At 45.1% G+C, this 12,829-nt stretch overlaps 1 protein-coding gene across 1 annotated transcript in view; it reads left to right on the forward strand.

Moving 5' to 3' along the window:
- The window catches only part of LOC122205170 (phosphoserine aminotransferase), a 32,965-nt gene extending 22,464 nt beyond the window's left edge, over positions 1-10,501 (forward strand). Inside the window, exons 8-9 of the mRNA XM_042913316.1 lie at positions 8,291-8,428; positions 9,360-10,501. Of these exons, the coding sequence (XP_042769250.1) occupies positions 8,291-8,428; positions 9,360-9,465 (244 nt within the window). The 3' untranslated portion in view covers positions 9,466-10,501. The remainder of the gene's footprint in view (positions 1-8,290; positions 8,429-9,359) is intronic.
- The last annotated feature ends 2,328 nt before the right edge of the window (positions 10,502-12,829 follow it).

Below are 12,829 nucleotides of genomic sequence, written 5' to 3' on the forward strand. Positions count from 1 at the left end.
GCATGAGTAGAGTTAGTCAGAGGAGGGCAAAAGTACTTTTAGGAATTTTTAGGAAGGCAGGGCCCAGCCCCGCAAAGGTACTGAGGGGAGAAAGTACATTGTGTTTGGGGAGCTAAAAGTGGGTTGCCTAGAGGGGATGGTTGTGCTGGAATGAGAAGGAAGGTCTGGAAAGGTCTGAAGACACACTTAGTCTGCCTGTTTCGTCTTCCACACATCCACCTATCCACCTATCCACACATCTACCCCCCGACCTACCCTTCTATCCACCCATCTGTCCACCCACCAACCCATCCATCCATTCATCCATCCCATCATGACCCACATGCCCATCCGTCCATCCATCCATCATCCATCCACACACCTGTCCATCCATCCATCCATCCATCCATCCATCCATCTTTCCATCTATCCATCATCCATCCACACACATCTGTCCATCCATCCATCCATCCCATCATGACCCACATGCCCGCTCATCCATCCATCCATCCATCCATCCATCCAGTAAATTTTCCTGAGCACTTCTCTGGGCTAACGTTGTTCTAGGCCCTGGGATACACAGAAGAATAAGGTATCTTTCCTGACCCCCACAGTACTCAGAACCTGAATGTGAGTGAAAGCAGTTGGCTGTTGTGGAGGGGAGACCAAATTTTCTATTAGCTTTTGGCTCCATTTATTTCTAAGGAGATGTGTAGGCATGAAATGAGAAGACAGAAAGAATGATAATGCCTCTGGAAGAATCCAGAGAATTAGAAGCAAAACAAGGCATAGGAGAGAAACACTGAGAAACCCCAGAATTCCTTTTTCCCCCAAGGTTCTTATACTCCAAGCACGCAGCCTGGCATTTCCCAGAAAACAGCCTGCTGAAGCCAACATGGCAGGCGGGTTGTCTCCTGAGGAATCAGGTCACTTTCCCACCTAACACTTTTCATTTACTTATGCACAACCTTGACCCGGAATTTTCATCTTCAGAGTAAACCTCTTTCTGGGAACTTCCATCCGCCCTGGGCTGCCTGCCCAGAAAATGTCATCCTGGCGCCTGATGTTCTTGTGGGACCCTGTTACTGGAGTCAAGCGGCCTTTTGCTTGCTCCCCGCTCAGTGTTTGCAGTGGGTGCTTACTAGCTCTTCCTGTATTCACTTGGATTTTCAGGAACTTCTTCGCTTGTCTTTTCAGCTATAGACATATGGCCCCCGAGGGAGGTGAGCAATTTTAAAGAATACCAAATAGCCTAGAATTAGACTTTGTCACTTACCACCACCTCTAGCTCCTTATTTTTGTTCCCCCCTCCGCTTTGGCTTCCCCCAACTCATAAGGCAGCCCATTACTGAACATGGTTCTGGGCAGTTTCTAGGGGGTTGTACCAGCTCTGCCAGTGACCCTGGCATGGACTCCGACACTAGAAAAGTCAGCCTTCGAAGTCCCTGAGTTCATTACATAGTCTAACCATCCACATGGTGCTGGTTGACCCTGACTTGAGCCCATGTGGACAGTGAACCCCTCTTTGCCACTTATTAGCAAATGACCTAACTGCTCCAGACTCTGTCTCCTTATCTGTACATTGGGTGTAATGATGGTATACTTTTTTTTTTTAGTTTGTTTATTTTGAGAGAGACAGAGACAGTGCAGAGGGGGAGGGGCAGAGAGAGGGAGAGAGAGAATCCCAAGCAGGCTCCACACTGTCAGTGCAGAACCTGACACGGGATTCAAACTCTTGAAACCGTGAGATCGTGACCTGAGCCCAAACCAAGAGTTGGACACTTAACCAACTGAGTCTCCCAGGTGCCCTAATGGTACATACTTCTTATGACTGTTGTGAGAAGTAAATGAAAATCCATGTGAATAAAGAATATATAACAAGGGTTCAGAAGAAGGGTTCTAGCGTGGGTTACCTTATAGAAAGCCCTGGAAGAAGTACTTGGCACCTAGGGAAAATTCCTTAAGAGTTAGTTCCTGGGGCGCCTGGGTGGCTCAGTCAGTTAAGCGTCCTATTTCGGCCCAGGTCGTGATCTCACTGTTCATGAATTTGAGCCCTGTGTTGGGCTCTGTGCTGACAGCTCAGAGCCTGGAGCCTGCTTCGGATTCTGTGTCTCCCTGTCTACCTCTGTCCCTCCTCTGCTTCTGCTCTCTTTCTCTCTCTCTCAAAAGTAAATAAGTAAACATTAAAAAAATAAAAAATAAATTAAAAAATGTTAGTTCCTAATATTATTATTTTGTGTTACTATGGGAAGCCCTTAGAATGGTCCTGACACACAGTGCTCACTATATATTAGATACTAATTTTGATATTATAAAGATGTCCAAGTGAAGGCATCCGTATCCAGACCTGAGGTCCCCTTTCTTGTTACCTTCTTTTGGGGATCAGACCTTAGGAAAGAGGGGAGCATGGATGGGTCTAGTGATAACACTAGCATAAAACAAAGCAGGCAAAGCCCTGGTGCTTTAAGGTACACATTTTATGACAGCACAGCCCCGTGAAGCAGACAGTAAGCCTGTTTTCCAGAGGCACAGACAGGTGAAGGTGAAGGTGGCGGCTGGGAGGCGGGAGCAAGCCAGGATATGCACTTGAGGATATGCACATTAAGGACCCCAGGGGCGCTGGGGCCTGGGTCCTTAACTACTACACTAGGCAAACTACAAAACTCATAGACTGTGACTGTCTATTCGTAATGCAGGGATCAGTGGAAAACCTTAGAAATGATCAAGGTCAGAATTGTGACTAGTTACAGCTAAATATGTAAATGTCGATTACTTTGCTGTACTCCAGAAATAACAATGAAAAGCGTGATGAAGTAAAAAGATCCCATTTGTAGTAGCCACAAAAATGATAAAATATCTACAAGTAAATGCAGATGCTCATCTGGGCAAGTTAATGCAAAAGGATCGCTGCAAATTTTAAAAAATAACATATTTACATCAATCAAATGTAATGTTAATGTACAGTCTCCTAAAACTCATCCATGTGAATGTAGTGGGGCAGTGATAGGGACAGACAGTATTACTGTCCGTGGAAGAGTCAAGGCCAGAAGCTGTCCATGTTTGCTTGAGAATTGCATTTTATTTTTTAAAATTAATTAATTCATGAATTTTGAGAGAGAGAGAGAGCTTGGGCAGGGGAATGGCAGACAGAGAGAGAGAGAGAGAGAGAGAGAGAGAGAGAGAGAGAATCCTAAGTAGGCTCCACGCTGTTAGCACAGAGCCAGATGTAGGGCTTCAACTCAAGAACCGTGAGATCATGACCTGAGCCAAAGTCGGAAGCTTAACCAACTGAGCCACCCAGGTGCTCCTACTTGAGAATTGCATTTTAAATTAGAGAAGAATGTTCGAAACTTTCTAAAGTTTTGATATTTGAAGCATTGTAATCCATTGAGACCAATTGTAGAGTTAGATATTTGCATCATGCCATGCTCAAAAAACAAGTTGTAATTAGTCAAAAGATCTAAATGCAAGAAACTGAAATAAAAATACCAGAAGAAAATATAGGAGAGAGTTTAAGTATAGGGAGTATAGAAGGTCTTTCTAAACAAGCCATAAAACTCAGAAGCCATGAAGTAAAAGACACTTAATTACGTGAAAATCTTTAAAATTTACACAGCTCATGACATCACAAATAGAGTGAAAACAAAAACAAACGACAGACGTGAGAAAAGATGTGTAGTAGCAAAATATATAAATGACTATCCTCGGCAAGAGCCCACAAGTGGAAAACGATAACCAAATACAAATGGGGTGGTTGCTAATGGTTTGAGCCAGTGACCCAGAAGAAACCCAGCTGGCTAATAGGCAATGAATGCCAACCTCCTTAAGAGATGCAGATTATAATCAGGAGATTTTGTTTTTCCCCTCTGATCAGCAGAAATTAAAAAGATGGATAACGTCAGGCAAGGGAACGCACTTGGTGTGTCAAGTATAAATTTGGATATTTCTGGAGTGACGTTTGCATCACCCATCAGAATTCAAAACTCTCGCTCTCTGCCCAAGGAGTTTGACGTCTAAGTAGATGCCTGTGTCCTTTCTCTTTGTGGATACAGAGGTGTGCCTAATTGTGGATACAGATACATGCCTAATTTGGTCCCTGCAAGTCCAGTGCTGTTAGGTGAAGATCTGTAGACAACCAGCATGCCCATCAGGAGGGGTGTGACGAAAGAAGTTAGGGTCCATCCTAATCGGGTAACGCGTGCGGTGAGAAGGGTGAGGGAGGTCTGTGTGAACAGACGTGGGAGGCTGGCCACGTTCTGTCATTGGGATAGAAGAGAAAAGTAAGTGTAGGAAAGGATGATGCATGTATTATTTCACTTAGAAAACCACAACATGTATATTTGTAAGCCCTGCATAGGTGTGTATATACACACATGAACATACATATACATGTCTGCACACACATTTGTATGTTTAAAAAGATGCTGAGGAATGCACACCAGGTTACTGATGGTAGCCGTCTCGGGGAAGGGGATGGTAGCTGTCTGCATTTTGACTCTAGATTTTCATAAGTTGTATAGAAATTTAAAATTAACTTTAAAATAATGTTTATTTTGAGAGACAGGGAGGGAGAGAGAGAGCGAGGCTGAGTGGGGGAGGTGCAGAGAGAAAGGGAGAGAGAATCCTAAACAGGCTCCAGTGCAGAGCCCAGCTTGGGTCTCGATCCCACTAACCATGAGATCACAACCTGAGCCAAAATCAAGAGTCGGGAAGCTTAACTGATTGAGCTACCCAGGCGCCCCTAAAGTTAGCTTCATTTAAAAAATCTGGCAGTAAAGAGAGGCCTCGTGATGGTGTTTTGCATGCTTCTGTCCCACCGGGTGCATTCTTTTCCTTGCTCCCTGTGCTTCTCAGCTTCCTCATAGAAGGACATCGCTGAAGCTCACGTCCTGTGCCCTGCCAACCCTCACCCCCTCTGTGAGGTGGGTGATTGCTGAAGCAGTGCCTTTGCCCCACCCGGTCCGCTCCGGAACCTTGAGAAGTCCTTGTGTTCCTCAAGGGTCATTCTGGAGCTCTAATCCCAGAGACCCAAAGGGTTTCTCAGCCGCATGCATTTGAGGAAAACTGTATCCCTATAGGAATTGATCACGTGGGGAGCTTAAAATTCATATGAAATTCATGACAGGCTCCGGGAAGTTTAGTAGGAGTCAAGAAACTGGTTTAACCCTGTGACTGCAGGATTTGCTAAATTTATCAGGCCATGGAACTGCTTTTTCAGTAATCCCTCCCACATCCACTTTTACCATAGACATAGTGGGAAGCACTGCTTAGAGTTTCTCCTTAAATCTTTGTAGTCCTGGGATTACCCGGCTGATTACACCCTGCCTACCAGGACCCACCCTAGCTCTCTCAGCCTTGGCACCTTCTGCTAGCTTCCGAAATTCAGTAGTAACTCCCCAGATTGCACACTGGGGAGCAGTGGCCAAGTGCAGCCCACGACAGTGCTTTGTAAAGCTCACAGAGCGTTTATTTTATTTTATTTTATTTTATTTTATTTTATTTTATTTCATTTTATTTTATTTTTAATTTTAATTTTACCATTTTTGACAGAAGGAGAGAGCGTGAGCAGGGGAGGGACAGGGAAAGAAGGAGAATCTCAGGCAGGCTCTGTGTCGCCAGCGCAGAGCCCACGCGGGGCTCCAACTCCTAAAACTGCGAGATCATGACCTGAGCCGAAATTAAGATTCGGAGGCCCAACCAACTGAGCCACCCAGGCGCACCTCGCAGAGTGTTTAAAACACAACTTAAGCCGATATCGGAATATGGGAAGATCTTTAAAAATCCAGATTTCTTCATTTTTTAATTTTTTTGTGTTTATTTATTTTTGAGAGAGACAGACAGAGCATGATTGGGGGAGAGGCAGGAGAGAGAGAGACACAGAATCCGAAGCAAGCTCCAGGCTCTGAGCTGTCAGCACAGAACCTGACCAGGGCTTGAACCCGTGAACCGTGAGATCATGACCTGAGCCAAAGCTGGACGCTCAACTGACTCCAGATTTCTTACTTCATAACCCATGTGTCCCTGACAGTGGAGTGGGGCTGGTGGGGGGGACTTTGGTCAGGAGGACCATGTGTTTCAAGAAGAAGGAGCATATTTCCCTGGGGAGGTAAAGAACGGGGCAGTCACATTTGTTAGGTAACAAAAGGAGTTTGTGCTGGTGTGGCCTACGGACCTGTTCTCATTTATATGACAGCGGGGCCCCTGTTGGCATTTGAGTTTACCCCCCATGCTTGAGGCTCCCCAGTGCCCCTGCCTTAGTCACAGGCCCTCATTCTTCCAAGCAGGAAACCTCTTTGTAAGAGCTTTCTAACAGGTCTCTCCACCTTCTGGTGTTCCCACTCTGTTCTCCTCTGCGAGCCATTGTTCTTTTTAATTCCCTATACGGCCATCACACCAGATGGGGGCAGTGAATCCCCTTTAATCTTTGCTTCCCTTGAGCCTTACGCCACAGACCCTCTTGGGCTCGAGGGAACGACTTGTGTGCCAACGCATGGCTCTCCTGCTGCCGTCTGCTTTCACGATAGAATGGGGTAGATTTGGGGTGGGGGTGAACTGTAAATAAGATATTTCATTCTTCCTCCTTTTAATTTTTTTTCTCTTCTTAAATTAGACGTGCTTTGTGCTATAATTGGACCCTCCTGTTGGGAGCCTGAGGCAGCAGAATATCAAGAGGGTAGCCAATGAATTTTTAATTTAAATGTCAGCCATGAAACCTACCACCTCGTGAAAGGGGGGTGCGTGGAATTCGGGCTCAAAGCCTATTACCGGATATTTGGTTTCCCTCCTTGGCGTCTCTTCTGCCTGTGGGTGTGCACTTGACTCTTATTAACTTTAACAGGAATTATGTATGTGCCCTTAGGGGAGAGCATAACTTTTAACAGGGGCCTCCTCACACTGCTTTTATTTGCTGTTTAATTTTAATGAATCACACCCTGTGGAAGTGTAAGAACAAAACAGGATGAGCTTGAAAATAGAGAAGGGGTTATTACATATTTGACTCTTCTTTATTCTGGGTCTAGATGTCAGCTCTTCCATTTGTCTCCTTTGATTGTCAATGGGACTTAATCTTGGCTGCTTATTTTTCAAATCTGAAACCGAAGTCAAATTTCTAAACTTTCCTAGATAAAAATTCACACATCATTTCATTTTTGAGAGTTTGTATAAGTCTTGAGCAAGGTGCTGGGAATAAAAAGATGAATTTGTTGAATTTAACTGATACTTGTATAGTTTAATATGTTCCAGGCACTATTTCGGATTGTATCAGTTACCTGTTTTGGCATCCCAGATCAGGCAAGACAGTTGTCAAAGCAACGGCCATTTTCTTTGCTCATGACTTTGGGTCAGTAGGTTGGGCTGGGCTTAGCTGGGTGGTTCTTCGGCCACTCTCACTTGAGACGTTTATTCGTTCAAGGTCATCTGATCATTCACCTGGAGCCAGTGGTCTACAGTGACCTCACTCACATGTGTAGGAGTTGGTGCTGGCTGTTACCTGGGCCTCTTTCCAGCAGGCTAGCTCAGGCTTGCTAATATGGTGGCCATGTTTTAAGAGGACAGCTATGGAGGCCGCATTCCCCTTGCAAGTTGCACAGCAACACTTACGTTGCAGTCTCTTGGTCAAAGCAAGTCACAAGGCCAGCCCAGATTCAAAAGCTGTGGAGAGCTAGACCCCGTTCTTGCTGGGAGAGCTCTAGAGAATTTGTGGCCATTTAAAAATATACCTCAATATACCTCAAAAACTCCCTATAAGTCGTGGCTCACTTAATCCTCACATCAACCTTAGAAGGTATGTTCCATTACTCTTCCCACTATTCAGTAAATGAGGAAAGTGAGGCACAACAGAGAGGTTTAGTAACTTACTCAAGGTCACACGGCTTGGGACAATCAGTGTTGACAAGTGATTTGAAAGCTGTTCATTATTAAGTTTTTCAGCCACTCTTAGGACTGACATATTTTTTCTCTCTAGCCTTGTAGAGAAACAATGTCACATTGTCATGTGGCTGCCATATGTTAGAAGCTCCATGTATGTTGTGCCACTGAACTATCACAACTAATCTGAAATGGAGGTGTTATTTCCATTATTTAGGTGAGAAAACTGAGGCTCATGGAAAGTAAGTACAAGTCATACAAGGCAGTGCTAACTCACTGTTCCATATGCAAGAATGATCTCCTTAAGTAAAAGTTATAAATGTCCTGGGGCAGACTTTTTAAATCTTCTATTGTAAAGACAAAATGTTTAAAACAATTGTTCTGTTGATTGTTAATGGCTGTCGCACATTTTGGAAAAGTAGCGAATAATAAACATGCTTTTCAGATGTCCGGTGGAGCCCCAGAATAGAAGCAAGATGAATATTCCATTCCGCATTGGCAATGCCAAAGGAGATGATGCTTTAGAAAAAAGATTTCTCGATAAAGCTCTCGAACTCAATATGATCTCCTTGAAAGGGCATAGGTGAGTATGCTTCCAGATCAGAAGCTCAGGTCACTGGCGTAATGTTCTGTTTTGTTTTTTTTTTTAATTTTTATTTATTTATTTTTTTAAGTTTATTCATTTATTATTTCTGAGAGAGAGAGAGAGAGAGAGAGTGAGCATGCACGGGGGAGGGGCAGAGAGAGACACACACACAGAATTGGAAACAGGCTCTAGGCTCTAGGCTCTGAGCTGTCAGCACAGAGCCGGATGCGGGGCTCAAACTCACAAACGGGATGATCATGACCTGAGCCGAAGGTGGACGCTTCACCAACTGAGCCACACAGGTACCCCGTAGATTTTATTTTTAAGTGATCTCCACCCCCAACACAGGGCTGAGATCAAGAGTCGCATGCTCTACTGGCTGAGCCAGCCAGGCGCCCCTCTCCTCTTGCTTATAGAGCCCTTAGCATGATTCCCTGGCTGGGTGAGTGGTGGAGCCACGTCTACAGGCTTTTGTCAACATTACTTTTGAAAATGTGTTAGATGACCTTTACGGCACAGAGGTTGCCGTCTCATGTCTGGTGAGAAAGGATCACTCTTGCTCCCGCTGGGCATCAGAAAGTCCTGCATGCTCTATGAAAAAATGTGTCCTCGCCACGTGGGAGGTGAGACATCTGTCCTGCAGTGGTTGCTGGCCCCCTCCTCCCTACCCGGCAGGCACATGCGTAGCTGGGTTAATCTAGGTCATGTGTGAGCATGATGGTCCTTCACTGCATTTGGGAGAATTTCCTAATGATGAGAGGTTTGATGCTCCTGGCCATCTGTGAGGCTTTCAGGTGACAGGTTGGGCATGCTGGCCTCAGGTGCTGCGTCGGTCTCAGGAGCCGGTGACTGGGCACTGGAAAGACGGTTGTCTTGATGCTAAATTGGATGCTTTTGTTCTTCATGGTGGCATCTTTGGTCCCTCTAGGTCTGTGGGAGGCATCCGGGCGTCTCTGTATAACGCCGTCACGATTGAGGATGTGCAGAAGCTGGCTGCCTTCATGAAGAACTTTCTGGAGATGCATCAGCTGTGAACACATCTTAACCAGTGTGTACTCTGCCCTTGAACAGTGTACAAAATTGAAAGTAACTCGGCAATGATGACAGAAACTTAGCAGACACGGTATTTTTCTCGGGTGAACATGCTTATCATAGATCTCGTTTTTCAAAGAACAGCAACATGTCCACAGCTGTGCAAAGCTGGGGAGACTTAACGGCCACCACCTTAATTCTGACTTGAACTGGAAGCATTTTAAAAACCTTTTGCTTTCCTAGAGAGTTCCAGCTGATTTTGTCCTTGCTGCTACTTTTCCTGGCTAGATCTCAGTATTCAAACTCGCCTGTGGACTCAGTTATGCAAATTGAAGTTACTTTTTCTGGAAACACAAAAACAAGGCATGGAGGCTGGGTGGGGACCTCTAGGTGCTGAATCTTGATCCTTTACAGAATGACACAGAGGGGTGTCCTGGGTTCTGCACCTGTTACTTCCAAGTCCACACTGACCAGGTAGTGAGTGTTTAGGGGTTCTAGGCTAAAAGGCAAACTGGGGATCTTTCTTTATACTGTTATTCTCATAAAGAGATAAAAGTGATATACTGTATGTTTATATAGCAAGGTGTGTTTTTTAATACCCAATAGTTTATATTCTATGCAACATGTTTCTAATAATATGGTTCCTAGTGATGCATGTAGAGACCTTAGAATCATCGATCTCACATAGTATGCGTTACGCTTGCAACGGTATGTCCCTCCCCTCTCTCTTCCCTCTTAAAAAAACTGCTTTGCAAGATTTCAAAGTTCCCAAATTCCCTTTTACGTTCCTTTTAGTGGGGAGAAGAGAAGGTTGCTTGGTGGCTTTGCTCTTCATTTTTCAGTGAGGCTGTTAAATTAAAATTCTCTGTTAAACTCCCTTCTCCTTTGTTCACTTGACGGTTCTCTTTAGAGTGTTGGACCAGTGATGCTGTGAGTTCCGGAAGATCTTTGCTGAAGAGTCTTTTCCCCTATTGTTTATCCGTTGTCAGTATTTTCTCATGACTATGTGGAGGACATTAAAGTCTTAAAACACCTAAACCTTTGTCAGTGAATTTCTTTACCTGCTTTTTATTTATTGATTTTTTTTTCAAGCCCCCCAACTTGGGGCTCAAACTTACAACCTGGAGAGCCAGCCAGGCGCCCCCACTTTACCTGCTTTTTAGGCGCATTGTTCTGTTAAAAAATTGATGATGGAAAAACTTGAGTGTGAAAGTAGCATCGGATGAGGGTAATTTAGTTCCACCAATGGTATGTAGGTGTAAGACCTGAGACGTGGGTGCGCCCTTTTTTTTTCTTTCTTTTTTTTTTTCTTTTTAATGATTCCATGCACTGGTGGCTTTCCATTGGCTTTTGGAATGGACGTTATTAGGAAACCACCTTACAGCACAGCTCTTGGTATAAAGGTCTATGAACTCTGTCACATGGAGGCCGGAAACATGCCAGCAGGACAGTTCTGAGTGATCTGTGTTTCGTTGGTTTGTGTAATAGGGACTCCTGATCTCTTATCCCAGCTCTGCACCAATAGGTTGGGTTACTGAGGTTCCCTGGTCAGGGCTAAGCTTCCCTGGTCTTAGTTCTTTCAGCTGTAAAAAGAAGGATTGAAATAATTCCCCCACTTGTCCCAGAGATGTTTAAGAGCTTAAAACGAGAGCTCAATGCAAGATATGAATAATAACTATAAGAAATGTTTAAATAGTGAGAGCCAGCCAGCCCATGGAGGCCACTCAGGTATTCACATGGAATAGTGCTCAGCGTCTGCCTCACCTTCTTCATACTTTCATGACGGTAAGTTCCTGTGGTTTGTACTAATCCCGAGTCTCCCAAATGCCACTCCTTCTCTTTTTTTAATGTTTTATTTTTTGAGAGAGTGCGAGCGGGGGAGGGGCAGAGAGAGGGCGACACAGGATCCGAAGTGGGTTCTGCACCAACAGGTTGACAGCAGAGAGCCCAGTGTGGGGTTTGAACTCACGAACCGTGAGACCACAACCTGAGCCAAAGTCAGATGCTCAACTGACAGAGTCACCCATGTGCCCCTCGTGGCCACTTCTATCCACTCCTGTTGCTGTGGCCTGCTCTGCTGTCTGCCCTTGGAGGATTACTTCTGCAGCCTCCTCTCTCCCAGCCCCCACCCCTGCACAGCCAGCTGGAGTATTACCTCCCCTCATGCTCCTCCGTGCTAGGTAAAAAAAAAACAGGGTTCTCAGTCTGGCATTGTAACTTTGCAGCATCTGGCCTGGCCTCGTCTTTCTTACAGTTATGGTTCTTGGAATGGTCCGTGCATTCATTCTCCCACGCTGTGACACATACACAATGGCCTAGAGTTCCTGCCTTATTTGTGCCTCCATTGGAACAATGCTCCTTTCCTTTGTTCTCACCAGGGTGACCCTTTATCCCATCACACACCTGCATTCTCTCCTGAGACATCTGCTTATCTCCCTTTCCCCGTAGAGCACCGTGGAAGGAGCCTTGTCTCTACTTCCAGCACCGGCATCCTTCCCCTTAGGAGGGACCCAACAACGGTCTGTTTAAGGAATGAAAAGTCTTAATGAAGGTCATATCGGTCTTCCCGAGTTTCACAAACTGAACCTGGAGTAAAGGCAAAGGTACAATCTTACATACATGGATTATTTTTAAAGCTTAGGGTACAACATACTTCCATTTTCCGCTAAACTGATCCAGTAGGTGTGTGGTTGAATGGGGAGATTTAAAATCTTGAAGGGCTCCCAGACCCATTCTTCTAAATCTGCGAACGCTTTTGGGAAATGGTCACAACAGCATTGTGTGAGTGCCAAGGGTAGCGACTTGTTGGGACTCAGATTGCTGGGAGGTGTGTGTCCAGTGAAAACCTTGCCCTTTGTATTATCTCAAGTGAATGAACTGATGCCAACCTGCTTAGCACGTGGAGAGCGGTGGAAGGGGATCTGAGGATGCAGCCTCCCGGGTCAGCAGGCTGCAGGAGCCAGAACCGGCTGGTCTTCCCTCTAAGATTAAAAGCAAAGCAGATAAAACAAGTGTCTTTCAGGCCTTGGTCAATCTGTAAGGCATAGTGGCCTCACATTCCTCCGGATGCTCCAAATTCTACTCACTCCACACTGACCTTGGAGTTTTACTTTTCTCCTTCAAAATTCTTGCCCATACATAAATCATTCTAATGCCACTTGAATGAGAAAAAAAAAAATCGTTCCCATGTTCTTCGTGTTTATCTCCGCACACTAGTTGGTCTCCAATACTGTGGTTCTGTTCTTCGCACGAGAAACAAAATTCGTGTTCTGTCCCGGTCTTCATTCCCCCGCTACTGTATGTTTATCTGAATGTTCAATGCCGTTTCATCACAATGTAGCTGATCCTGGAAGGTTTGACAAGCCC

Source organism: Panthera leo, chromosome D4 (genome assembly GCF_018350215.1).
Source record: "Panthera leo isolate Ple1 chromosome D4, P.leo_Ple1_pat1.1, whole genome shotgun sequence".
In the NCBI taxonomy this organism is placed as follows: Eukaryota; Metazoa; Chordata; class Mammalia; order Carnivora; family Felidae; genus Panthera; species Panthera leo.